We start from the raw sequence: 27,864 nt of genomic DNA on the forward strand, positions 1-27,864 counted from the left end.
CACCTCAAATGAAGCCAAACGCAATAATATGAAGGGGGCTCAAAAGGGTGTGTGGATTTAATTACAAGGTTTATAGTGGTTGAGATATGTGCACTGAAATTTTGGCTGGACAAGAATATCCCCTTTAATTTCATAACGAAGAGAATTCCAGTTAATGATATTTCCTTGGGCATTGCTATGTAGGGCTTGCAGCATTTCATCTGGTGTCAAGACATAATCCCACATGTGGACATCGCTTATTTCTCCAACAAATGGCCACAAAGAGAAAGACTGGCCCTCAAAAGTGTTCTGTCTCTGGCCGAGGACAATGCTGGTTTCAGCCGCGATAGAAGACCCTTTTGTGGAGACCGTTCTGAGGTAGAGCTTTCCATTGATCCAAAGTAGGACCACTCCAGTGTCCGAGTCCCAGGTCACACAGATGTGCCTCCAGACCAATGACTCGGAGGCTGTAATAAATCTAGTGGAGTTCCCGTTTATGTATATAGAGGTGGAGAGTGAATAATCGGCGATATAAAAAGCTTCTTCCATGCCAGGAGTAGCTAGAGAGAAGAGACTGCAGGTGCCCGGGAGATCGGTGTAAGAACGTAGACAGACGCTGACTTTCTCCAATGGCTTTGTAATATTGGGTGTTAAAGACACGTAATCTGTGTTGGTTTCTTTGGGGAAGAGGAAGACTTTACCGTTCATGTCTAGAAGAAAAGAAACTCAAATCACTTATTGCTACAGGTATGCTGTATATATATAGTGCAAAGACACATCTACCCCCAAGGTATATAAGAGGGAATATATATATAGGAAGTGTGTGGATTTAGGGGGGGGGGGGTGCAGCGTGGTGCAACAACACACATTCAGTCCAGATGAAAGAACTTGTATGCAGGGGCGGACTGACAACTCATGGGGCCCCCGAGCAATAGGAAATTATGCGTCCCCCAGGCAATCAGAGATTATGGGGCCACACAGTATACACAAACACACACACAGTATACACACACGTTTCTATTGGCTGAGAAGGTACTGGAGAGGTGGGGCAGCTATAATCTCAGGATTTTTAGACCAAAAGTATGTCGGTAAGGGACATTTCAGAGACAGATGTAAAAAAAACCACACATTTTTACATACTGTCCCTGGTTTTACTGAGGCTGGCAACCCTCATTGGGCCCCCTAGGGGCAGTGCCCGAGTGGCCCAATGGTCAGTCTGCCCCTGTTTGTATGGTAGTCAGAGTATAACAGTTCACAACAAGCCCAGCGGGAAGGCAGCCCAACCAGGAACACTCAAGGATGAACAGATGATCGGTAGAGGAGCAGATCTCAGCTGAACTAACAGCATCTGTTTTGAGGGGCGGAATGTGGCCTGGCCAGTCCAAGCCCAAGCATGGAGGGTTTCCAGGAAGAGTCGCAGATTCCTAAGCTTTCTCTACTAATCTGAAACATTTTCCTACCGCTATCACTGCCCCTGACAGGCGGGTGACCTGTCCTTACATTACCCACAATCTTAAATAGATTCTGCCTACCCAAGATGGCCACCAGAATCACATGGGCTGTCATCATCCAACCAGATTGCTGCTCCGGTGACCCAGGAAACCATAGAGGAAGGAACCATGTTCCTCTTGACTTCCTCTCTCTTCCTCTCTCTTTGCACTGCTGCTACATTAGCCCTTGTACACACGATCGGAGATTCCGACAGAATGTGTCCGATCGGAGCGTTTTGTCGGACATTCCGACTGTGTGTGGTCTGCATCGGACTGTTTCCGTCGGAATATCCGTCGGACCAAATTTTCCAACTTGCCGGATATATTTTCCGACAAAATGCTCCGATCGGACATACTCCGATCATGTGTGAAGAATTCCGATCGGACAAAGTGCCACGCATGCTCAGATCAAATTCCTACATCAAAGCTATTGGCTACTAGCCTGAACGTAGTCCAGTCGTAACGAAATAACGTCATCACGTTCTGAACGATTGGATTTTCCGACAACTTCATCCGACCGTGTGTATACAACAGTTTCGGACAAAATCCGACGGACAAAATCCGATGGATTTGGTTGTCGGAAACTCCGACTGTGTGTACAAGGGCTTAGAGCACCACCTGCATTAGAGAAAGTGGACCGTGCCTGCCCCTCTCTTTGACAAATGCTGTCTTCAGCATGAAAACTATTCCGAATCCTAGGTGGTGCTGTGGTTGAGCACCACCTGCAATGGAAAAAAATAGACTGCACCTGCCTACGAGTGTAGCTCTGCTATCAGATGGATGGGGAACAATCCCCATCCATCTGTTTTTAGTGCACCAGATCAGATCGGATGTTCGTGGTTGTCAGCAGACGCATGACCACTGATATCTGCCGCTCCATAGAGAGCAATGGATGGTCCAATCGGATCTGCCTGAAAAACTGTCAGGTGGACCCAATCAGTCCATGCAATCAAAAGGGTCCTAATCTTTTTGTTCTATCTACTGGAGAGCAGTCCCAAGCAACAGGCAGAAGTAGACAATGCCCTAGGCCAGGGGTGGGCAACCTTAAAGTGGTGGAGATCTACCTGAACAACATGGAAGAACATGGAAGAAGTCAAAGATCACCGGGCACTGTGCTGCCTCCTCACACCTGGTTTAAACCTCTAATTGCTGTATTACCGTGTCACATTTTTATCACATGGCAATCATGGGAAAATGGTTTGTTTTTTCCAAAAATTTCCAACATGTCATGATTATTAAAATTCGATGGCCGCACGGAAATTAGCCGTTGCTGCTGCCCACTAATGGTGCGAAATTCGTACGAAAATTCGTAAATAAGATTTTCGAAAGAAAGTTCTTTCGAAATTCGACCCATGTATTGTTGTGGGTTTGTAAATCCCTGTAGTTGATTTATGGTTTTAACGCCCCAATCCCTTCTTCCTTTTGGTGTACACATGGAGGAGCAGGAATTAAGGCTTCTGTTGCTTTTAGTGGGTGCTACCGCCTGCCAATCACGACCCATTCATGTAAATGGGGCCACTCTGGAAGTGCCTCGCACCTGCATGCTTCTGTAGGGTCCAAAGCAGGTGGTGAGAAAGCAACGCAATACTGCTATTATGCCCAGTGTATTGATTCACACCTGACCTGAAGATCTCTTCTTTCCTGCTTCTGGCACCATTCTGGAGACCGCTAGCAGGGATAAGAGATGGAGTGCAGTTGGTATCACTCTGCATGGGACAGGAGGTGGCACTACAGAGGAGGCATCGGCTTATGTGGCTCTTGCTCCCTACTACAGCTCCAACTTTACATGCAGTCCCTCTGTATAGTGAGGCCCGGAACGAACAAAAGAGAAACAAAATAGTGCAGGGCCGGGCATGACTATGTGGAATAGTGAGACAACAAAGGGTTAAAAAGTGTGAGGAGTCTTAAGGGGGAGGATTTAAGAAATAAAGGAATCTGAGGGGGAGGAGAGTTTATTTAAAGGGGAGGCGGGGACTTCCGGGCACAGTCAGTGAGAGAGACAGAAGGAGGCCGTTTTACACGTGCTGCTCCTCTGTCAGTGCTACCAGGAGGTTGCTTTTATCACGGCGCGATGGCGGGCTGCAGCGTCCAGTGGGGGGACGGAGTGGCGTCTAGGCGGTGGTGCGGTATGGGGATTGTGCGGAGGGGTCAGCGCCACGGAGGGAGGGTCGTTTCTGCGCTCGGAGGCCCGGTACACTAGGCGTTTCTCGCCCCTGCTCCTCTCCCCAGCGGCGAGCAGCGCCACATCGGTGCCCCCCCCCCCTTTTTTAGCGGTCCGCCAACCCCACCGGCGGGGAGCACACGGGGGTTTAGCCCCCATGAGGTGCAGAACGATACTTGTCACTGGGGGAGCGAGGGGGGTGGGGCTGTGGGCTGTAATGGCGCCCGTTCCCTGGCAGCATGCGCAGGCCGGTGGAGATTGCGTCCCCCCCCCTTCAACAGTGCCAGCCGGGGGGGAGAGCCAGCGGGGGAGGTGCTGGGTTACCCTGCGGCTCCACGGGGCCTGTGGGAAGCGCGGAATGGAGGAGGACAGCGGGGCGGCCCACCTGGCGATAGGCAAGCGTGGGGCTGGTGCTGCGGTGGACGGATCCGCCGAAGGGGTGAGGCCCACTGTGCAGCTGGGAATCTACGGCCCCCAGGCCTGCTGCACTTGGGAGGCTGCTTCCACCTATGGGCCCAGCTCATGAGGTGAGGTCGGGGGAGGAATGGTCCAGTTTGGAGGAAGAGGAGCAGCCTTGGGATCTCGCATCGTTGGAGTGGCAGGAGCAGCGGCTGTGGGGCCCTACCCGTCAGCTAGGTAAGATGGTCCATTGTCTCACGTCGAGTTTATTGATGCTCTTTGTCTGTTGCTGGAAGTGGGGAAATGGGGGTGCTATGCTGCGGGCACGTACGGATGCGGCAGTTGTCCCCGGGGCGTCGGGCATTTTCGCCTGGCACTGGTGGGACGGTGGGGAAACTGGGCAGTTGTTGGGGGGTTGGGAGGACCTGTTTGGGGGCCCCCGCGGGTAACCCCAGGGGTTGACGGGGGGAAAAAGAGCAGATAGCCCCCCCCCCTCGGCCTTGACAGGGCCCCCTGCCCAGCGTCCGGGTGGGCAGGCTGGTGCAACGTGCGGGGTGCAGGGGGGGCCCGGGCGGGTTGTGTTTGCAGAGGCCACGTAGGGGGTTTTCCATGTGTTCCGAGGGGCTGTTGGGAGCCCATTTACGGCTGGGATTCGGATCCAGCACGGCGGGGTGAGTATGGGTAGTTCTTCTCTTGCTGCACCTTGGAGATTGTGGGTCGTTGTGCCTTGGCTGCAGGCGTTGGCTTTGTTGCCGAGCGAGCGGTCAAGGGACAACAGGCACGTTGCTCGGCTCTTGCCGGTTACACTGCGGCCAATGGGGGGGGCACATTAGGTTTCGGAGGGGGTCCGCTGGGCTGCAGTATGGTACTTCCTTTAAACAGGGAGGGGGTGGTTCGTCGATCTCTCTGGTGGGATGGCGGGATATCGGCCTATGTGGGCGCTTGGGGTTTTAGACGTGGGGCCCCCCGAGGCAGTTTTTCTTCAAGGGGGTGGGGGGCTGGGGAGACACCCGCCTCGGTGTTTATATGGGAGCTACGGTGGACTGGGGGGTTACGGCTGTCCTGGGCAGGAGGGCATCTGCTGTGGGGGGTTCTTATCCCCTGTCCCTGTGTTTTCAGGGAAGTTGCCTGTGTCGAGGAGTTTGCGAACAAGGGGGATGGTGACGGTGGGGAGAGGGGGAAGTATGCAACCTTTTTCCAAAATAGGTACCCTGATTGGGGGGGCGGCTAGGCTGATGGGTGTGTAGAAGATTTCTTGGGCTGCCGTGTTCCCTGGCGGGGGTGCCGTTTATGGTGCAGTATTTACGGTCTGCTCCGAAACAAAATCTGGGGGGGGGGGTTTCGGTATAAATGGAGAGGGTGGGGCATGGGGGAGGGCCCTGGTTATGATAATAAAAAAAAAAAAAAAAAAAAAAAAAAAAAAAGGAAATAATATGGTGGGAGTTGGTTTGTTCACCAATGGGAGTGGTCCCTGAGGAGGAATCAAAGGAGGTTCGTCTTATGCCCCAATTCTCGTTTCCCAGCTGGGATTCGGTTGCTGTGGGGAGGGACCCCGAAGCTGGTATGGCGTCTGATTCTTCCTTGACGTTGCTGACAGATGGGTTAGCGCTATGTGAAAGGAACATTCGGGGCTTAGCCTGACATCGAGGTAGCTTTTCATTGTTCTTCGGGGATGCTGGGGCAAGGGACCGTTGCAGGAATGGAGGTCTGGCCAGGGGTTGCTCCAGGCCTTGCAAGCAGTTTCATATGTTAGTCACGGGGGAGTGGGTGGTTGAGAATATGTTGGGCCTGTTTCCGTCGTCCGCTATTGGATGCCTTTCTGGGTGTGGGGATACCGACCTCGAAAGGGGGGTGCGATTCTCCTGTCTATGTTACGGCACTTTGCAGGTGGGTTCGGCATGCCATGGGTGGCGGTTATAAATACTGAGGGCTCGTGGGCGGATATTAATTTTCTGGGGCATCAGGGTTGCCCCGGATCCTCGAGTGTAGGTGGTCGGGATTGAGATTCGGGTATGTCGGGTCAGCGGGGTTTGATTGGGGTTATTAGTCTTTACTGGGCGTGTTTTACGTTTGCAGGTCGCAGCAGTCCGCGTGCAGGGATTTCTGCCGACGGCTGTCGGTGGCAACAGCTAGGGTGCAGACCAGGCCCGATTTATAAGGTTTTCTACGGAATACGAAGGGGACCGGACTGTTGGGCGCGCGTGTTGGAGGAGTATCAGGGGTGGTCGATTTGGGCTGGACCGGGGAGTAAGCTGACATTGATTGGTTGGCAGGGGCCTGGCTATGGAGTTGTGGGGGAGCCGTGTAGGAACTTGAAGAGTGGGTGGCAGTTTGACACTGTGTGCGGTACGGGTTGTCTACCGCATACCCACGTCCTAACAGATGGTGGTACGGTTGCTGCACCATTTTCGTATGGGCATTGCATACAGTTGACCACTGTTATGTATGCTGCACGCCTCCTAGGAAGTGTCCATACTCTGTGGGATTTCCTGTCTCGGTTTTTCGTGGGCCGAGTTCGGGAGGTAGCTCCATCTGCAGAGAAGGAGGGGTCCCCGGGGGTGAGTGGGTCGGCCGGGTGGCTTGCAACACGGTAAGGAGTGCATGGATGGTTTTTTGTATGGCTTGCTGGGGGCTGTGTTGGTTGGGTCGGAAGTCAGAAGGTGGGTGCGGTATTTCCTTCCATGCACATGTGGGTATGGGGGGGCGGTGTCCGCCGTTAGGCGGCAAATGGCTGGTTTGGCTTTGTTCATCCACTCTCGGGGGCCAGATGGACGTCGCGGAGGGAGTGTTGGGAGCCACACGCGTTTACAGGGCTTCGGAGGGGTCACATGCATGCGGACCCTTGATTGCCAATTGTTTTGCGTTCTTTGGGACATGGGGGCCATTGGGGTTCCATGTGTTCCTTGACTTAAGGGATACAATTTATACAGCTGTTTTACATAGCGTTTTTGGCGCCATTCGAGTGGGGGGGGGGTGTTGGTGGGCCCCTACAGGCGGAATAAAGGGGGGTTTTTTACGGCTCTAGATGTGGATTTCAGGGGAGGGTAGTGTGGTTACGTTTGTGCGGGTCTAGGTCAGACCGGAGGGAAAAGGGGAGTGTGCAGCTGTGTACATTGCCTGGTTCCCAGGTCTGCCCTGGGAGGGTGGTGATGGACTCTTTGAGTGTTCAGTTTTTAGGGGGGCGGGCCATTTTAGTTGCACAAGGGGGGTTCCGGAGTATCCACGTTCCAGTCGTGGTGGTTTATCGGTAAAGCCTTAGGGCAGTGGGGTTGGACTGTATGGGCGACCACAGGGGTGCCAGGGGTGGGGCTGACTGAGGTGGCGGTAATGAGGATTGCACGGTGAGAAGGTAGGTATTTTCGCACTGGCGTTTGCCTACATATGGTTACACACTTGGGAGTGGGCATGGTACGGGGTTGGAGGTAGCTATCTAATAGTTGGCTTTGCTTTAGTTGTGGAATGTGTTCTAGGTTGGTGTTACCCTGGTTTTGTCCATTCTGTCCTTTCAGGTGAAGTGCAAATCTGCCTTGTCTGGATATAGGGGCATCTCTATGTCTGTGGGTGTTACCTTTGTTTGTCGTGCTGTCCTTTCAGATGAAGTGCACATACGCCTTGTCTGGATGTGGGGGCATCCCTATGTCTGTTGGTACTACCCTTGTTTGTCATACTGCCCTTTCAGATGCAGTGCACATACGCCTGGTCTGGTTATGGCGGCGTCCCTATGTCTGTTGGTGCTTCCCCTTTGTGTGTCGCTCTGTCCTTTCAGATGAAGTGCGCATACGCCTTGTCTGGATATGGCGGCATCCCTATGTCTGTTGGTACTACCCTTGTTTGTCATACTGCCCTTTCAGATGCAGTGCACATACGCCTGGTCTGGTTATGGCGGCGTCCCTATGTCTGTTGGTGCTACCCCTTTGTGTGTCGCTCTGTCCTTTTCAGATGAAGTGCGCATACGCCTTGTCTGGATATGGCGGCATCCCTAGGTCTGTTGGGGCTACCCCTTTGTTTGTCGTTCTGTCCTTTCAGATGAAGTGCACATACGCCTTGTCTGGTCATGGGGGCATCCCTGTGTCTTTGGTGATACCCTTGTTTGTTGTTCTGTCCTTTCGGATGAAGTGCGCATACGCCTTGTCTGGATATTGAGGCATCCCTAGGTTGTTGGGGGGCCAGGTAGGCGGAGGATAGATCAGATAACAGGCGGCTGGGCGTTTCTCGGGAGGAGGTGTGTATCCACTGGATGGGGACCCCTGGGATGGTGTGGAACAGGGTGGTACCGGAGGTGCAACATTAAGCTTGGCTCGGTCAGGCAACTGGACGTTCTGGTTCTCCGGGTGGGAGAGGATGTTTAGGGGTCAGTCTCATCGGGGGGGTACGCTCGGCTGTTTAAGTCAGAAGGTGGCACTCCGCTCAACCTTTCCCTGCCGGGTTCATGGGTGGTCCGACATTGTTGCCCGGACTACAAGATTTGGGCATTATCAGTGGCAAAGTATAATAAAGCCTGTATGTGGTGTAAAAGGTTGTGGGTGAGTGGTTTCATGTAAGGGGGTTTGGGCTGTTATACACATGGAGTTGGAGCCTAAGGTGGGTATGTTTTCCGGGGGGCGAGGGGATTCACCTCTCGGCTGGGGGTATTGACCGGTGGGCGCTGGGTCTTTAGGAGGAGATTCAGCGGGCCCTGCGGGTGTGGAGGGGCCCTCAAGGGTAAGGGGTTATCCTTGCGGGCTGTGGCGGTGTCTTTGGTCTTTGATGGTGGCAAAATCATACGTGATGGAAGTGGTGGGGGGCTCATCGGTAGTATGTGCCCCTCTGGTTTATTCCAGTGGAACGGTGTCTGCTGGAATACGGTAATGGTTGCACTGCGGGAAGGGGGTTGTCTCCAAACTGATCATTCGGCTGGAGGCCTGTTATGGTGAAAAAGGTCCCGCAGTGTAGTGGTGGAAAGTGTTAAGTTTCGGGTACCATCATAGACCAATAGACTGTTATTTAAAAAGTTGTCGTTACAAAGGTTATATGATAAAATTGGAAAATATTTAATAGTTGGTTAATAATAAAAGGCTGCTATGGCCATTTTTATACTCCAAACTCCTGTGTGGTCTCATTATTTTATGGGGGGGTAAAAGAAAAGGGGTTGGGGTAGTATGTGTGGTCCAAGGACAGTAAAAGAAGGTTGGGGATATCTAGACTACACTAGTCAAGTGAGGCCCGGAACGAACAAAAGAGAAACAAAATAGTGCAGGGCCGGGCATGACTATGTGGAATAGTGAGACAACAAAGGGTTAAAAAGTGTGAGGAGTCTTAAGGGGGAGGATTTAAGAAATAAAGGAATCTGAGGGGGAGGAGAGTTTATTTAAAGGGGAGGCGGGGACTTCCGGGCACAGTCAGTGAGAGAGACAGAAGGAGGCCGTTTTCCCACCCACCCTCCCTGTGTTTCTGTTGTGTGTTGTCTGTTTGTTTCCTTTTATTTCAGGAACCGTGGACTTGGGTCGTCATAGCAGCTGTGTAACGGCGGTGTCTTTGGTCTTTGATGGTGGCAAAATCATACGTGATGGAAGTGGTGGGGGGCTCATCGGTAGTATGTGCCCCTCTGGTTTATTCCAGTGGAACAGTGTCTGCTGGAATACGGTAATGGTTGCACTGCGGGAAGGGGGTTGTCTCCAAACTGATCATTCGGCTGGAGGCCTGTTATGGTGAAAAAGGTCCCGCAGTGTAGTGGTGGAAAGTGTTAAGTTTCGGGTACCATCAGAGACCAATAGACTGTTATTTAAAAAGTTGTCGTTACAAAGGTTATATGATAAAATTGGAAAATATTTAATAGTTGGTTAATAATAAAAGGCTGCTATGGCCATTTTTATACTCCAAACTCCTGTGTGGTCTCATTATTTTATGGGGGGGTAAAAGAAAAGGGGTTGGGGTAGTATGTGTGGTCCAAGGACAGTAAAAGAAGGTTGGGGATATCTAGACTACACTAGTCATGAACTCTGATGCTCTGGAATGGCAGGGTCAGCAAGCCCAGACTGCGATCTACCAGTCACCTGTCCGAGATCTACTGGTAGATTGCGATCTACAGGTTGCTGACCCCCCGCCCTAGGCACAAGGGAAACACAACAAATACTGAAAATGATCAGAAAAAATAGAGGAAGACAGAAGATTGTGATTCACTCATTGGGTAAGTGTGCCCAGGCTCCATCACTTACCTTCTTGTGCCAGAGACGGCGGGATCACCAGCAGGATCATCATCACACACAGAGCCATCTCCCTGAATAACACAAACCAACTGTTAGCTGAAATCCTTCATATTTCTACTAATCAGACTACACACTGAGGATGCAGAGAACTGTCATGTACATTGGTCCGGGAAGGATGAGAAGGGGAAGGGATGAGCAAAGCTCAGAGTCTTTATTTCCAAGAAATGTTTCCATTTTCGGCAAAATGCATGGAAACCAATTGGGAAGGCGAAATGAAGATTGTTATGTTGTAAGTTTACAATGGTCTTTAAATGTCAACTGAGGGTTACATATAACACTTTCCTGAATCCCATCTTGGGCAAAAATAACCCTTAACATACTCTCCAGAAAAACAATCACACCCTCTAAATGAAAAACATATATATTTATATCGGGCTGATGCTGTGCCCATTATGAGGAGTTTTATACCTTCCTTGCATTGAGGTTTGAGCTCTCCACTTTTGCTGTGCCCATTATAAGGGGTTTGCATCATTCCAGCATTGTGTACCAGGCTTTGCAAACCTTCTATGTCCATTGTGAGAGTTCCCTCCATACCTGCACTGAGTTCCCCATTCTGTACACCTGCTGTGCTCGATATGACGGGTTCCCTCCATTCCTCCACCATTCCTGCACTGAGTTCCCCAATCTATACACCTGCAGTGCTCAATATGATGGGTTCCCACCATTCCTGCACCATTCCTGCACTGAGTTCCCCATTCTGTACACCTGCTGTGCTCAATATGACGGGTTCCCACCATTCCTGCCCTGAGTTCCCCAGTCTATACACCTGCTGTGCTTGATATGACAGGTTCCCACCATTCCTGTATTGAATTCTCCAGTCTATACACCTGCTTTGCTTGATATGATGGGTTCCCACCATTCCTGCACCATTCCTGTATCGAGTTCCCCAGTCTGTACACCTGCAGTGCTCGATATGATGGGTTCCCACCATTCCTGCACCATTCCTGTATTGAGTTCCCCAGTCTATACACCTGTAATGCTTGATATGATGGGCTACCACCATTCCTGCACTGAGTTCCCAGTAATGTACACCTGCTTTGCGCGATATGATGGGTTCCCACCATTCCTGCACCATTCCTGTATTGAGTTCCCCAGTCTATATCCCAGGTTCCCACCATCCCTGTTCCAAGTTCCATTGTGTGTACACCTTCTGTGCCCATGATGAGGACCTTTGATCTCCTTTGTTGAGCTCCTGGCTCTGCACACCTGCTTTACCCATTAGGAGGGGTTACCACCATCCTTGCAGAATTCTTATTATATATTATGGAATTTGTTACAGGAAGAACTGGACCACACAAAGGTAGGTGGGAACACCCAACATTCCCAGGAGGAATAAAGATGGTTCAGAAATTATGGAAGGGAGGGGGGGGGGCTTGCTGCTGGTGTATCCAAGACAAGAGAGTCCTGCAGCCATACCCCCCCCCCCCGAAGGGGAGGGGGTCGGCGTAAGGACGGCATGACAGGTGCAGGACAGCCCTGTTGCCACTTTAATTAGCTGCCCAGGGGGAGGCCGCTTTAAGGCGAGGGGTCAGGCGGAGGTAAGGGGCGGAGCTACGGCATGGTACGTGATAGCGGCGTACCATGCTTTCACTCGGAGAGCGGAGGAGGAAGCGATTGCACGCACCCTCCCGCTCGGATCTGGGGGACAGCATGGCGGCAGGTACGGAGGCGTTCCTAGCTCAGTTGCGGGCGGCGGTACACGGCCAGGGCGCTGCGTGGCTCCGGGAGCAAATTGCGGCCATGGCAGCAGAGGGGGGGGGCACAGACACCAGGGGAGCAGGGGCTACACCTCGGGCTCGGCGTTCCCGGCCGCCCGAGCGGTACAGCCCGGATGCCGGCCCGGGTGGGCCTCAACGTGCGCTGGCGGGCACTCCCAGGAGGGAGGTGGGCTCAGGGTCCGATGGGCAGCGTCAGGATCTTTCGGCTTCCACCCCGGGGACTTCTGAGCAGAGTGCAGTGCCACGGAGAGGTGTGCGGAGGAGGGGTCAGGACACGCCTGCGCGGGTGACGGACATGGCGCAGGGTTCGGCGCCCCCTGCGCGGCGCCGATGCACGGGGAGGCCGTCGGGCACCGGGGGAGAGGAAGACAGCGGCAGCCAGCCAGGACGGCGGGGTCAGGACCTGCAGCGGGTGGGGGCCCCTCCAGTTGCCGCGGCCCCCAGTCCCAGGCGCAGGGGTAGCGGAGACCGTGAGAGTCCGGAGGCCAGGGCGATCACTGCCGGGACGAGAGCAGGGAAGAGTCGGCGGGCCGGGAGGCGCAGGTCCCCTTCACCGAGGCGAGAGAGCGGGGCTGGTGGTCGGGAGCAGAGGGCATCTCGCGTGCAGCACCGCAGACCCTTGGCCATGGAAGCTGGTCCATCAGTGAGTCGCACGCCACGCCAGGAACCGCCGGCTGTCAGCGAAAGATCCGAGGGCGAGCTGTCGGAGTCGGATGACCATGGCGAGGACGGTCGGTCGTCGACGGTGGGTCCGCAGGAGGCGGCTGCGAGGTCCGGTCCTGGGCAGCCCGGTGAGTGTGTTTCTTCTTCTTTTTCTTCTTTGTTGCATGACTTGATGGCACGGGGTAGTTGTCCGGGTTCCAGCGGGGTAGGGGGGAATGTCGAGGCTGCAGTCAGCCCCCCGAAGGATAGGGCGCAGGAATCCAGGGTGGGGCGGGAAGGCCTGGGGGGTTTGTGGTTGGGCTTGAAGGAGCTGGTTCAGCGGTTTGAGCCTGGGGCTGTGGGGGGACCGGCACAGGCTTGGCCGCAGGTGCCTGGGCCGCTCGTGGCCCAGGCTGGGGGGGTGGCCGGGGTGCAGGCTTCTGCACCTACGGTTGAGGTGGGTTCGGCTGCGGTGCCGTTGGCATCGCCGGCGGCCAGCTCGGCCGACGGGGGGGGTAGTAAACCCGCGGAGAAGGGTGCGGACTCGGTGCGGTTGGCGGATGCGGCGAGGAGCGAAGTGTACGTATGCTTCGAGGGCCCGTTAGGTGCGCATCTTAAACCGGAGGTGAAAGAGAAAATATGGAAGGGTGAGTATGTCGAGCTTTTCACCCTGTTGCCGCTGGAGAAGTTCAACCTGGACAGGTTGAAGCCCGAGGAGCGGAAGAAGGAGGATGAGGAAAAACGGCGCTATAGGTTGATTCCGCGTACCTTTGCTAATTGGCTTCAGGCATTTGCGATCCTGGCAAGCGTCGTGGGAGAGAAGACGCCGGAGCACTGTTCGGCGCTCTTTGTGTACTTGGAGTCCATCAGCGAGGCGCACAGGACCTACGGAGGGACGGCGTGGCTCCGTTACGATGAACAATTTCGACAGAGGATGGCAGTCCGACCGTCTCTTCACTGGGATCATAAGGATATCAGCTTATGGATGAAGCTCATGACGGCTGCGCGGGCCCCAAGCCAGTTTTTTCCGTCGGGGGTCGGAGGTTCGACAGCCTCGGGACAGCCGACCGAAAAGCGTTGGGGTTTCTGTTGGCAATTTAATGAGGGGACGTGTAAGTTTGGGGCCACCTGCCGGTTCAAACATGCGTGCTCCGGATGCGCGGGATCTCACGCATTTGCCAAATGCTTTAAAAGAGGAAAGGGGCGTCCCGGAGATTCTGCGCACAAGAGGGACGACGCCGGTGCGGGTGGAAAGGATGGTGCCTTTCCTCAATAGGTACCCCGATCGGGTGGGGGCCCGCTCGCTGGAGGATGGGTTTCGTTTTGGTTTTAGGATACCTTGTTCACTGTCTTCGGTGCCCCCTCTGGCAAAAAATTTGAAATCCGCGCTGCAGTATGCAACTGTCGTTTCGGCGAAATTGGAGAAGGAGGTGGCTTTGGGTCGAATGGCGGGTCCCTTTCGGGAGATGCCTCTCCCGGACCTGGTGGTTTCCCCGCTGGGGGTGGTTCCTAAGAAAGAACCGAATAAGTTCAGATTGATTCATCACCTGTCCTTCCCTAAGGGGGGTTCGGTCAACGATGCCATTGCTCCGGAGGAGTGTGCGGTGACGTACACTTCCTTTGACGCGGCCATTGCCTGGGTTCGGCGTTATGGCAAGGGGGCGCTGATGGCGAAGTCGGACATCAAATCGGCTTTCCGGCTCCTGCCGGTGCATCCAGAGAGTTTTCGACTGCTGGGTTGTTCCTGGGAGGGGGGGTTTTACGTGGACCGGTGCCTTCCGATGGGATGTTCGATTTCGTGCGCCTTCTTTGAACAGTTCAGTTCCTTCTTGGAATGGGCCGTCCGTGATGTGTCGGGTCTCAACTCGGTTATCCATTACCTGGACGACTTCCTGTGTGTAGGGCCGGCTGGGTCCAACGTCTGTTCGGTCCTGTTGGGTACGCTTCAACATCTCGCAGAGCGGTTCGGGGTCCCGTTGGCCCCCGAGAAGACGGAGGGTCCTACGGATTGTATCACGTTCTTAGGGATTGTGATCGATTCTGGGAAGATGGAGTGTAGGTTGCCGCTGGACAAGCTAACGGGGCTTCAGGCGGAAATACGCGGGATGGCTGGATTGCGGAAGTTGCAACTTCGTCGGTTGCAATCGTTGCTAGGGAAGCTGAACTTCGCCTGCCGGATCATGCCGATGGGGCGTGTGTTTTGCCGCCGGCTGGCGGCCGCTACGGCGGGCATTTGTGTCCCGACCCATTTTGTAACGCTCAGTCGGGACCTCCAGGAGGACCTGAGGGTGTGGCTGGGGTTCTTGGAGTCCTTTAACGGACGGGCCCTTTGGATGTCTGGGCCCATCAGTAACTGCGATCTGGAACTCTTCACGGATGCGGCGGGGTCCACGGGGTTCGGGGCCTTTTTTAAGGGCCAATGGTGTGCAGCTCGCTGGCCATCGGAGTGGGCGGAGGCGGGACTGCTGAAGAACCTGGTTCTTTTGGAGCTGTTTCCTATTGTGGTGGCTGTTGAGATTTGGGGGGAGTCATTCCGTAACATGAAGGTGAGATTTAATTGCGACAACCTGGGTGTGGTGCAGGTGGTTAATCGGCTGACGGCGGCCTCTGGGCCGGTTGTCAAGCTGTTGCGGCATCTGGTGCTACGGTGTTTGCAGGTTAATTCTTTCCTGTATGCTGTTCATTTACCGGGGGTGGACAACACGGTTGCTGACGCTCTGTCTCGTTTTCAGTGGGACAGATTCCGGGGACTGGCACCGGAGGCGGAGCGTCATGGGATCGAATGCCCCGAGGGCCTGTGGGCCTTAGCGCTGGAATAGCGGCTCATTGGATCAGGCAATCTGTGAGTAAGGCTACGTGGAGCGCCTACTCGAGGGTTTGGCAGGACTGGTCGGCTTGCCTGGATGCGATCGGCATGGCCCCGGGCGCTGCGGGCATGGCTCAGGCGGTGTTCTATTTTCTTAGTGGAGCTATGGCTAAAGGGGTTTCGGCAGCTTCAATTGACCGCAAACTGGCTGGGCTAGCATTTTTGTTTAAATGGCAAGGGCAGAGGGATCATACCAAGGAATTCTGGGTGAGACAGGCCATCAAGGGATACCGTCGGGCGCACAAACAGAGGGACGGGAGGCGTCCAGTCTCTTTTGACCTCCTTCGCGGTTTGTGCCGGGTGGTGGGGAAGGTTTGCGGCTCGGATTACGAAACAGCGCTGTTCCGGGCGGCATTCACTCTGGCCTTTTTTGGGGCGTTTCGGATCAGTGAGCTGGTCAGCCCGTCGAAACGGGTGGCTGGGGGGTTGGCCAGGGACGACGTTGAGATCGACGGTGACTCGGTTGGTATCCGGGTACGGCGGTCAAAGACTGATCAGATGGGTCGGGGGCTGCGGGTGGAGGTGTTGAGGATAGGTGACTCCGATATCTGTCCGTTAGGGGCGGTGGAGAGGTTTTGGCACAGGCGACCTCGGGGCGAGGGCCCCTTTTTGTTGCACTTGGATGGCTCTTATCTTTCCAAATTTCAGTTTATCGCTGTTTTTAAAAAATGCGTGGCGGAGGCGGGTTTCGACCCGAGGAATTTTTCCTCTCACTCCTTTAGGATTGGGGCGGCTACGGAGGCATCCAGGGCGGGTTTGAGTGACGAGGCTGTGAGGAGAATCGGACGGTGGGAGTCAGACAGGTTTAAGTTGTATGTCCGTCCGCAATGGGTGGTGTAATGCGGGTAGGGGCACACCCCTTTTTTTTGGGGGGAGGCGGGGTGTTTGTCGTGTGGTTGTGGTATGTTAATCCAATTTTTATCTACAGGTTTTGGTGTGGGCCTGGTGTGGATCCTGGGCCATTCCTATGTTTTTTGGGGTGCGAAGAGAGCTGACATTCGGCCGAACGGCAGACAACTTCGCATACCCAGGCAGGAAGCACAGGTTCGCTGGATCGGGGTCCCTGGCATGAGATGGAACAGAGTCCTGGGCGAAGTTCACAGGTTTTCTCGCCTAGACAGGTCTCCAGATGTGTTGCTCTTGCATGTGGGGGGAAATGACATGGGGGTCAGGTCCATGAGAGATCTCATCAGGGACATCAAATGCGATTTCTTACGTTTAAAAGCTGCATATCCTAACATGGTGCTGGTCTGGTCCGACATGGTGGGCAGGATGTCCTGGCGGTGGGCTTTGTCTGATAAGAAGGTGGATCGGGCAAGGGTGAAGGTGAACAAGGAGGTCAGCAGATTCTTCATTAGAAACGGGGGCCTTGCCGTTAGGCACAGGGAGCTGGAAATAGACACCTGGCGTTATTTGAGGAGTGATGGTGTGCACTTGAATGAGGTGGGGACGGATCTGTGGGCCTTGGGTCTCCAGGAGGGCATCCAGCGAGGGCTGCGCGTGTGGAGGTGCCTGCAAGGGTAAGGTTTTACCCCTTTCAGGCTGTGGCGGCGCTTGGGGATTTTTGGGTAGGAAAGGGGAGGTTTTTACAGGTAAAAAGACTGTTGTACCCATCCATGGGATGGGGGTGGTTAATGTACTTTCAGGTTAAGAGTTGTTAACCTGGAAGGGTTAAAAGGGGTAGTGATGGCCGAACGGTTCGCCCGGCGGTCGTTTCGCGGCGAATTTCCGACATTCGCGGTCCGCACGTTCGAACGCCTTTTTCCGTCGTTCGCCGCGGCGGACTTACGTGTTTAATGTATACAAGAACTTTAACCTTTGGTGACACGTTTATCATGTGATACAGGACAGCCAATTGAGACATGACAGCACATGGACACTTGTACATTCCCCCTAACCTATAAATACACCCGATCCGGTGGCCATTTTACATTCTTTCTTCTGTTAAGATAGGGACAGGTTCCTGTGTGGAGTAGGGAGAGATAAACCACTAGCTATTTGGTACACAAAAGTTCTTTTCAGGACTGGTATAGGTGTTAGGTGTTGATAGGTTTGCTGTGCTGCTGATTCTTGCAGCAGCCTGAGTGTCTTTTGTTAGTTTAGAGAAAGGGAAAGGACGGTGTATGCTACAGGGACAGCCAGATTAGTCTTTCATCATCATCATCATCATCATCATCATTAGCTGTTACTATCAAGGTCCACAAAAGAGCTGTTCCAGTAACCACTAATCGTTCTCTTTTTTTGCCAATTTGTATAGGGACAGGAAGGAAGCAGTGTTGTCAGGCAGTGAGGGTAATTTTAAAGACTTGCTGTTATTATTAGTTCCACAAAGGTTCTTTTCAGGACTGGTATCAGTGGTACAGTAATAGGCTTGTACATGTATAATATTCTTTCTTCCAAATATAGAAAGGATATTATACTTGACTGCTGCCCTTCTGCTGCAGTCTGCTAAACATTCACAACTCACTTGTTCCACAAAAGTTCTTATAAGGACTGGTAACTTGGTATAGGGTGCTACGGTACATAGGCTTGAGTGCGGTACAGTCTGCTGTTCTGTAAGGACCGCTATCGGTCCACAATAGATAGGGTTGACGTGCACCACTGCTGACCGCTGCCCTATACTGCAGCAGTCCTTCAGCGGTATAGGGACTGACGTACAGTCTGCTAATCACTAACACACAACCTGCTTGTTCCACAAAAGTTCTTATAAGGACTGGTAACTTGGTATAGGGTGCTACGGTACATAGGCTTGAGTGCGGTACAGTCTGCTGTTCTGTAAGGACCGCTATCGGTCCACAATAGATAGGGTTGACGTGCACCACTGCTGACCGCTGCCCTATACTGCAGCAGTCCTTCAGCGGTATAGGGACTGACGTACAGTCTGCTAAACACTAATACACAACCTGCTTGTTCCACAAAAGTTCTTATAAGGACTGGTAACTTGGTATAGGGTGCTACGGTACATAGGCTTGAGTGCGGTACAGTCTGCTGTTCTGTAAGGACCGCTATCGGTCCACAATAGATAGGGTTGACGTGCACCACTGCTGACCGCTGCCCTATACTGCAGCAGTCCTTCAGCGGTATAGGGACTGACGTACAGTCTGCTAAACACTAATACACAACCTGCTTGGTCCACAAAAGTTCTTATAAGGACTGGTAACTTGGTATAGGGTGCTACGGTACATAGGCTTGAGTGCGGTACAGTCTGCTGTTCTGTAAGGACCGCTATCGGTCCACAATAGATAGGGTTGACGTGCACCACTGCTGACCGCTCACCTATACTGCAGCAGTCCTTCAGCGGTATAGGGACTGACGTACAGTCTGCTAAACACTAATACACAACCTGCTTGGTCCACAAAAGTTCTTATAAGGACTGGTAACTTGGTATAGGGTGCTACGGTACATAGGCTTGAGTGCGGTACAGTCTGCTGTTCTGTAAGGACCGCTATCGGTCCACAATAGATAGGGTTGACGTGCACCACTGCTGACCGCTGCCCTATACTGCAGCAGTCCTTCAGCGGTATAGGGACTGACGTACAGTCTGCTAATCACTAACACACAACCTGCTTGTTCCACAAAAGTTCTTATAAGGACTGGTAACTTGGTATAGGGTGCTACGGTACATAGGCTTGAGTGCGGTACAGTCTGCTGTTCTGTAAGGACCGCTATCGGTCCACAATAGATAGGGTTGACGTGCACCACTGCTGACCGCTGCCCTATACTGCAGCAGTCCTTCAGCGGTATAGGGACTGACGTACAGTCTGCTAAACACTAATACACAACCTGCTTGTTCCACAAAAGTTCTTATAAGGACTGGTAACTTGGTATAGGGTGCTACGGTACATAGGCTTGAGTGCGGTACAGTCTGCTGTTCTGTAAGGACCGCTATCGGTCCACAATAGATAGGGTTGACGTGCACCACTGCTGACCGCTGCCCTATACTGCAGCAGTCCTTCAGCGGTATAGGGACTGACGTACAGTCTGCTAAACACTAATACACAACCTGCTTGGTCCACAAAAGTTCTTATAAGGACTGGTAACTTGGTATAGGGTGCTACGGTACATAGGCTTGAGTGCGGTACAGTCTGCTGTTCTGTAAGGACCGCTATCGGTCCACAATAGATAGGGTTGACGTGCACCACTGCTGACCGCTCACCTATACTGCAGCAGTCCTTCAGCGGTATAGGGACTGACGTACAGTCTGCTAAACACTAATACACAACCTGCTTGGTCCACAAAAGTTCTTATAAGGACTGGTAACTTGGTATAGGGTGCTACGGTACATAGGCTTGAGTGCGGTACAGTCTGCTGTTCTGTAAGGACCGCTATCGGTCCACAATAGATAGGGTTGACGTGCACCACTGCTGACCGCTGCCCTATACTGCAGCAGTCCTTCAGCGGTATAGGGACTGACGTACAGTCTGCTAATCACTAACACACAACCTGCTTGTTCCACAAAAGTTCTTATAAGGACTGGTAACTTGGTATAGGGTGCTACGGTACATAGGCTTGAGTGCGGTACAGTCTGCTGTTCTGTAAGGACCGCTATCGGTCCACAATAGATAGGGTTGACGTGCACCACTGCTGACCGCTGCCCTATACTGCAGCAGTCCTTCAGCGGTATAGGGACTGACGTACAGTCTGCTAAACACTAATACACAACCTGCTTGGTCCACAAAAGTTCTTATAAGGACTGGTAACTTGGTATAGGGTGCTACGGTACATAGGCTTGAGTGCGGTACAGTCTGCTGTTCTGTAAGGACCGCTATCGGTCCACAATAGATAGGGTTGACGTGCACCACTGCTGACCGCTCACCTATACTGCAGCAGTCCTTCAGCGGTATAGGGACTGACGTACAGTCTGCTAAACACTAATACACAACCTGCTTGGTCCACAAAAGTTCTTATAAGGACTGGTAACTTGGTATAGGGTGCTACGGTACATAGGCTTGAGTGCGGTACAGTCTGCTGTTCTGTAAGGACCGCTATCGGTCCACAATAGATAGGGTTGACGTGCACCACTGCTGACCGCTGCCCTATACTGCAGCAGTCCTTCAGCGGTATAGGGACTGACGTACAGTCTGCTAATCACTAACACACAACCTGCTTGTTCCACAAAAGTTCTTATAAGGACTGGTAACTTGGTATAGGGTGCTACGGTACATAGGCTTGAGTGCGGTACAGTCTGCTGTTCTGTAAGGACCGCTATCGGTCCACAATAGATAGGGTTGACGTGCACCACTGCTGACCGCTGCCCTATACTGCAGCAGTCCTTCAGCGGTATAGGGACTGACGTACAGTCTGCTAATCACTAACACACAACCTGCTTGTTCCACAAAAGTTCTTATAAGGACTGGTAACTTGGTATAGGGTGCTACGGTACATAGGCTTGAGTGCGGTACAGTCTGCTGTTCTGTAAGGACCGCTATCGGTCCACAATAGATAGGGTTGACGTGCACCACTGCTGACCGCTGCCCTATACTGCAGCAGTCCTTCAGCGGTATAGGGACTGACGTACAGTCTGCTAATCACTAACACACAACCTGCTTGTTCCACAAAAGTTCTTATAAGGACTGGTAACTTGGTATAGGGTGCTACGGTACATAGGCTTGAGTGCGGTACAGTCTGCTGTTCTGTAAGGACCGCTATCGGTCCACAATAGATAGGGTTGACGTGCACCACTGCTGACCGCTGCCCTATACTGCAGCAGTCCTTCAGCGGTATAGGGACTGACGTACAGTCTGCTAAACACTAATACACAACCTGCTTGGTCCACAAAAGTTCTTATAAGGACTGGTAACTTGGTATAGGGTGCTACGGTACATAGGCTTGAGTGCGGTACAGTCTGCTGTTCTGTAAGGACCGCTATAGGTCCACAATAGATAGGGTTGACGTGCACCACTGCTGACCGCTCACCTATACTGCAGCAGTCCTTCAGCGGTATAGGGACTAAGAGTTTTGTCACAGGGTCATTTAAAAAATGACATGCAGAGGAAGAGGCAGGCCCTTCCGCAGGGGTGGTAGGGGTAGGGCAGGAGCAACAGGCTTGAGCCAAAGTGGGAAGTTGCAGAAGGTGCGTTCAATTACTTTAAAGGATGCACCAGACTTGGTTGAGTGGCTCGCTCAGCCTTACTCTTCTGCACCCTCCTCATCCTCTCGATCTGCACCCTCTTCTTCACTCTCTGCTATGTGCACCCCCAAAGACACTACCACCAACAACACGACCACCACCACCACCACCACATACCTTCCGCTTGAGTCACTGGAATTATTTTCCGATCCATATCAAGAGGACATTTCTGATGCGCAGCCACTCTTGGTATTGGATCAGGAAGAGGAGGTAGCAACAAGCGCTACTCAGCAGTCTGACGCCAGTACCCAGATCAGCCCAAGGAGGAGGTTGGTCCCCGGTGTTGCTGCCTACTCCGAGATCTCTACTTATAGCGGTGGGGAAGGTGACGTTGATGATGACGTGTCTAGTGATGTCACGTGGGTGCCCACAAGAGAGGAAGAGGAGGGGAGTTCAGAGGGAGATATGGACCAGCAGATAGGGAGGAGAAGCAGCAATGACTTACATTGCACAGCAGGGACAAAGCAGACTGCAAATGTATCAGGAGCGAGTCATCGACCATGTACGGTCACATCTGGCGCTCCCAGGACACCGGCACATGGCTCCGCAGTGTGGGCTTTTTTTAACGTGTCCGCTGCTGACAATAGCGTTGCCATCTGCAATCTTTGCAGTCAACGCGTTAGTCGCGGTAAGCCCAATACTCACCTAGGGACGACCGCCTTAAGAAGGCACATGAGCAGCCATCACCGAGCCCAGTGGGAGCAACGGAACACACAAAGCCACACTGCAGGCTCTCACCGTCCAGCCTCGTCTTCTACTTCTCCTTCTCCTCTCTCCTCACAATTGTCCTCCACTCCACCTTCCATCACGCCAAGCTCACATTTTTCTGCAAAAAGGCAGGCTTCCGTGGGCCTAATGTTTGAGCGTAAAAAAATGATGATGCCGGATAACCCTCTTGCCCAACGGTTGGCGGCTGGCTTGTCAGAACTCATAGCCCGCCAACTACTGCCATATAAACTGGTGGACTCGGAGGCCTTTCGCAAATTTGTGGCCATTGGAACATCACAATGGAAGGTCCCAGGAAGGAAGTATTTCTCAGAGAAGGGCATCCCAGAGCTATATGGCCATGTTCAGCGGCAAGTGAATGTATCTCTGGCACACAGTGTCGGTGCCAAGATACATCTGACCACAGACACGTGGTCTAGCAAACACGGGCAGGGAAGGTATATCAGTTTTACTGCCCACTGGGTGAACCTTCTGACGGCCGTCAAGCATGTAACCCGTGGCACCCGTGTAGATTTGGTTTTACCGCCACGGATTGCATGCAGGCCTGACTCTTCTTCTCCTCCTCCTACTCCATCCTCCTCCCTCTCCTCCTCAGCTGCCTCCTCCTTTTCCGCTGCTAGCGTCTCTTCCACTGCACCGCCCAAGCTCCCCAGAACCTATTCCACATGCCAGGTGAGACGTTGCCATGCCGTGCTGCGTCTGTTGTGCCTGGAAGCAAAGAGCCACACTGGCCCGGCACTCCTTTCAGCTTTGCGTTCACAGGCAGATGAGTGGCTAACACCGCTCAATTTGACAGTTGGTAAAGTGGTGTGTGACAACGGTGCCAATCTGCTTAGCGCATTGAAACAGGGCAAAATCACGCACGTGCCGTGCATGGCACACGTCTTAAACTTGGTCGTGCAGCGATTCCTTGTCAAATACCCTGGGGTCCAGGACATCTTGCGGCAGGCAAGGAAAATCTCGGCCCATTTCAGAAGATCTTACACGGCCATGGCTCGCCTTGCTGACATTCAGCGGCGACACCATCTGCCGGTCAGACGTCTTATTTGCGATTGCCCGACGCGATGGAACTCAACCTTCTATATGCTTGATAGGCTGCTCCAGCAGAAACGTGCAGTTAACGTCTACCTGTATGAACTCTGCGAAAGAAACGGTTCTGGGGAGCTGGGTTTTTTTTCACCGCGCCAGTGGCTGCTCATGCGCGACACATGCAGACTTCTGCGGCCATTTGAGGAGATCACCAAACTGGTCAGTCGCAGCCATGGCGCCATCAGTGACATGGTACCTTATGCCTTCTTTCTGGAGCGTGCATTGCGTCGTGTCATTGATCAGGCTGTGGAGGAGCAGGAGCGGGAAGATGAGGAAGTCGCAATGCTGGATGAATTCCCAGGGGGGGCTACTCTATCTGAGACAAGTCAACAACAGGAGTCTGATGAGGAGTCAGAGGAGGATGGTGCCGGGGCGGATGAGCAGGAGCAAGAAGAGCATGCTTTAAACCTTTCTGGGATCCCTGTTGTGCGAGGATGGGGAGAGGAGAATGAAGAGGACGACATTATCCTGGATGATGAGCAGGAGCCAGGCCACCACACCGCTTCCACTTTAGTGCAAATGGGGGCCTTCATGCTCCAGTGTTTTAATAGGGACCCCCGTATAAAAAGCATGAGGGTCAAGGACCAGTACTGGGTGGCAACGTACTTAGACCCCCGGTACAAACACAAAATGGCGGAAATGTTACCGCCGTCGCAGAGGGCTGTCAGAATGCAGCACTTCCAGGCCTTGCTTCGAGAAATGCTGCATTCTGCTTTTGCGTGCGCTGGCAGAGGAGCAATTCCCACTCCCAGAGAAGGATTTGCGGGTACCAATCCAACAGCGCCTGCAAGAAGAGGCCGGTTTGAAGATGTGTTGGTGACTTCGGATATGAGGTCATTCTTTCAGCCGACCCATCGACAGGTGTCATCCGGATCCAGCATCAGGGAACGCCTAGACCGTCAGGTGTCCGACTACATTGGGTTAACGGCCGATGTGGACGCTCTGAGGAGTGATGAACCCCTAGACTACTGGGTGGGCAGGCTTGACCTCTGGCCAGAGCTTGCCCAATTTGCAATCGAACTGTTGGCTTGCCCCTCATCCAGTGTCCTGTCCGAAAGGACGTTCAGCGCAGCAGGGGGGATTGTGACCGATAAGCGTACTCGCCTAGCTCACCACAGTGTTAACTACCTCACATTTCTAAAAATGAATGAGGCATGGATCTCGGAGGAATTCAACACATGTGACCAGTAGACCATGTATATGTCTATAAACTATTTTTTTAATCAAGCACACAGACCTTCTTAATTCATTTGGCTCACTTCCTTGACCCAAAAAAGCACACCGTACTATATGCCCCTACCCTCCTCTTTGAAGAGGTTGAGCGGTGTCATATTTCTACTGGGGCTGCTTATGATATCCCTGTGCTGTGCTGACTTCCTCCTGGGGGTTCTTATTATGAGGGGATCACACCATCCCTGTGCTGTGCTGACTTCCTCCTGGGGCTGCTTACGGTGCTGCTGTCAGTGCTGTATGTCACGGTGCTGCTGTCAGCGCTGTATGTCACGGTGCTGCTGTCAGCGCTGTATGTCACGGTGCTGCTGTCAGCGCTGTATGTCACGGTGCTGCTGTCAGCGCTGTATGTCACGGTGCTGCTGTCAGCGCTGTATGTCACGGTGCTGCTGTCAGCGCTGTATGTCACGGTGCTGCTGTCAGCGCTGTATGTCACGGTGCTGCTGTCAGCGCTGTATGTCACGGTGCTGCTGTCAGCGCTGTATGTCACGGTGCTGCTGTCAGCGCTGTATGTCACGGTGCTGCTGTCAGCGCTGTATGTCACGGTGCTGCTGTCAGCGCTGTATGTCACGGTGCTGCTGTCAGCGCTGTATGTCACGGTGCTGCTGTCAGCGCTGTATGTCACGGTGCTGCTGTCAGTGCTCTGTATTACGGTGCTGCTGTCAGATGCCTCTATCACGGTGCATGTGTCATTCCGGTATGTCACGCTGCTGGTGATCATCTCCTGCACCCTCTTCTTTGCCTACCCTGGTCCCTGACCTTCCCTCTCCTCCATTGCCTTCATTAGCTCCATAGTCCTGAATTGTTAGAACAATTTCCCAAATAAAATAAAAATGCTTGTAGTTATCGATCCCAAATTCACCTCATACATGTATTATGTCATTGTCCAGATGGTGGGACTACGTTTTACCCCCTAATAATTACCACGTGGCCGCAAATTCGACATGAAGGTTTGCAAAGTTCGCCTCCCATTGAAGTCAATGGGGCCCGCGGCGAACGGTCGGTTTCGCGAACGTTTGGGTCCGTTCGCATTTCGCGTTCGCGAAACGTCCCGTCGGAAGTTCGTCCATCACTAAAAAGGGGTAGGTCACTGTGATGGTTTGGGTATAGCCTCCGAGACAGGGGATACCGTCTGGAGGTCAAGAGGTCAAAAGTGGGAAGTCGTTCGCAGTGACCAGTGTGTTGTTATGATGGTACCCATGACCCGTTTAAAGGCTGGGAATGTTTACATTTTGAAAGTTATTTATAGTATTTTATTAAACTATATATATTTTTGTTAATAAATTAAGGCCAGTTGGCCATTTACTCCATACCTTGTCCGTGGTTTTTTAAAGGTGGGGATCAGGTTTTGGAGGCGGGTGTCGGCCATGGGTGGGAGGTTATGGATACGCATCTAGGGGGGGCTTAAGTCCTTACAAATGTCATGTAAAAAGAAGGAATGAATAAGCTCACTAGGCTGCACCTATGGCTAAAATACCACTAATCAGTGAACTGACCTCTAATCATAGCAGACTGCGCCTACTAAAACCGATATAATAATTAGAGCCATGATTAAGGCATTACAGACGCTAAAATTTGTAATTATAAAATGTTGGACAGCAGTAAGAATAATGGCAAAAAGTCACATACAAATAAATATATGAAGATACAGGGCACCCCCAAACCAATGAATACATATCCATGGATACAATAGCATTACAACCTTAATGGGGTACCCCCAAACCAATGAATACATATCCATGGATACAATGTCAACACAACATTAATGGGGTACCCACAAACCAATGAATACATATCCATGGATACAATAGCATTACAACCTTAATGGGGTACCCCCAAACCAATGAATACATATCCATGGATACAATGTCAACACAACATTAATGGGGTACCCACAAACCAATGAATACATATCCATAGATACAATGTCATTACAACCTTAATGGGTCACCTCCAAACCAATGAATACATATCCATGGATACAATATCAGTACAACATTAATGGGGTACCCCACACCAATGAATACATGTCTATGGATACAATGTCATTACAACCTTAATGGGGTACCACTAAACCAATGAATACATATCCATGGATACAATGTCAGTGCAACCTTAATGGGGTACCTACAAACCAATGAATACATATCCATAGATACAATATCAGTACAACATTAATGGGGTATACCCCCAAACCAATGGAAGCATATCTATGGATACAATGTCCTTACAACATTAATGGGGTACCTACAAACCAATGAATACATATCCATAGATACAATATCAGTACAACATTAATGGGGTACCCCCAAACCAATGAATACATATCCATAGATACAATATCAGTACAAAATTAATGGGGTGCCTACAAACCAATGAATACCTATCCATAGATACAATGTCATTACAACCTTAATGGGGTACCCCAAACCAATGAATACATTTCTATGGATACAATGTCATTACAACCTTAATGGGGTACCACCAAACCAATGAATACATATCCATAGATACAATATCAGTACAACATTAATAGGGTACCCCCAAACCAATGAATACAAATACATGGACATAATGTCATTACAACCTTTAGCAAGACATTACAGAAGCTACAAAGAGCAGTTAAAAATGTGGGGAAGTGGTAAGGATAATAACAAACAATTGCCTAAAAATTAATATATGAATAGATACAGGGCACCCCCAAAACAATGAATACATATCCATGGATAAATGTCATTACAACGTGAATAGGGCACCCCCAAACCAATGAATATATATCTACAGATACAATGTCAGCACAACTAATAGGGCACTGCCACACCAATAAATACATATCCATGGATACAATGCCAACAAAACATTAATGGTGCACCCCAAACCTATGAATACAATGGGGCACCCCCAATCCAATGACTACATATCTATGGATACAATGTCAACACAACATTAATAGGGCACCTCCGCACAGGTGAATACATATCTATGGATACAATGTCATTACAACCTCAGTGGGGCACCCCCAAACTAATGAATACATATGGATGGATGCAATGTTAATATAGTTTAATAATGTACATAAAGACAACAAGTGTAAAGTAAATTCTTACCCAGAGTTTTCCACCTGGAACTCAGAGCAGCCAGAAGTGAAGGAGTGCCGGGAGAAGATCCAATACACGTCTACTTCTAAAG

The 27,864-nt window shown here is 51.9% G+C and overlaps 1 protein-coding gene across 1 annotated transcript; it reads right to left on the bottom strand.

Moving 5' to 3' along the window:
* Positions 1-31: 31 nt before the first annotated feature.
* LOC143961829 (C-reactive protein-like) lies at positions 32-27,864 on the bottom strand. Its single transcript, XM_077471163.1, has 3 exons — positions 27,783-27,864; positions 10,224-10,285; positions 32-689 (listed from the first exon to the last, which is right to left on the bottom strand). The coding sequence occupies exons 2-3, from the start codon at positions 10,279-10,281 to the stop codon at positions 58-60; spliced, it is 690 nt and encodes a 229-aa protein (XP_077327289.1). The 5' UTR covers positions 10,282-10,285; positions 27,783-27,864; the 3' UTR covers positions 32-57.

Source organism: Lithobates pipiens, unplaced genomic scaffold (assembly GCF_037356315.1).
Source record: "Lithobates pipiens isolate NorthernLeopardFrog02 unplaced genomic scaffold, aLitPip1_a1.2 Scaffold_8, whole genome shotgun sequence".
Classification (NCBI taxonomy): domain Eukaryota; kingdom Metazoa; phylum Chordata; class Amphibia; order Anura; family Ranidae; genus Lithobates; species Lithobates pipiens.

Coding starts and splice junctions, on each gene's coding strand:
- LOC143961829 (XM_077471163.1), bottom strand. CDS start 10,281: ATGGCTCTGTGTGTGATGATGATCCTGCTGGTGATCCCGCCGTCTCTG. Junction 690..10,223: donor GCCGTCTCTGGCACAAGAAG/GTAAGTGATGGA, acceptor CTTTTCTTCTAG/ACATGAACGGTAAAGTCTTC.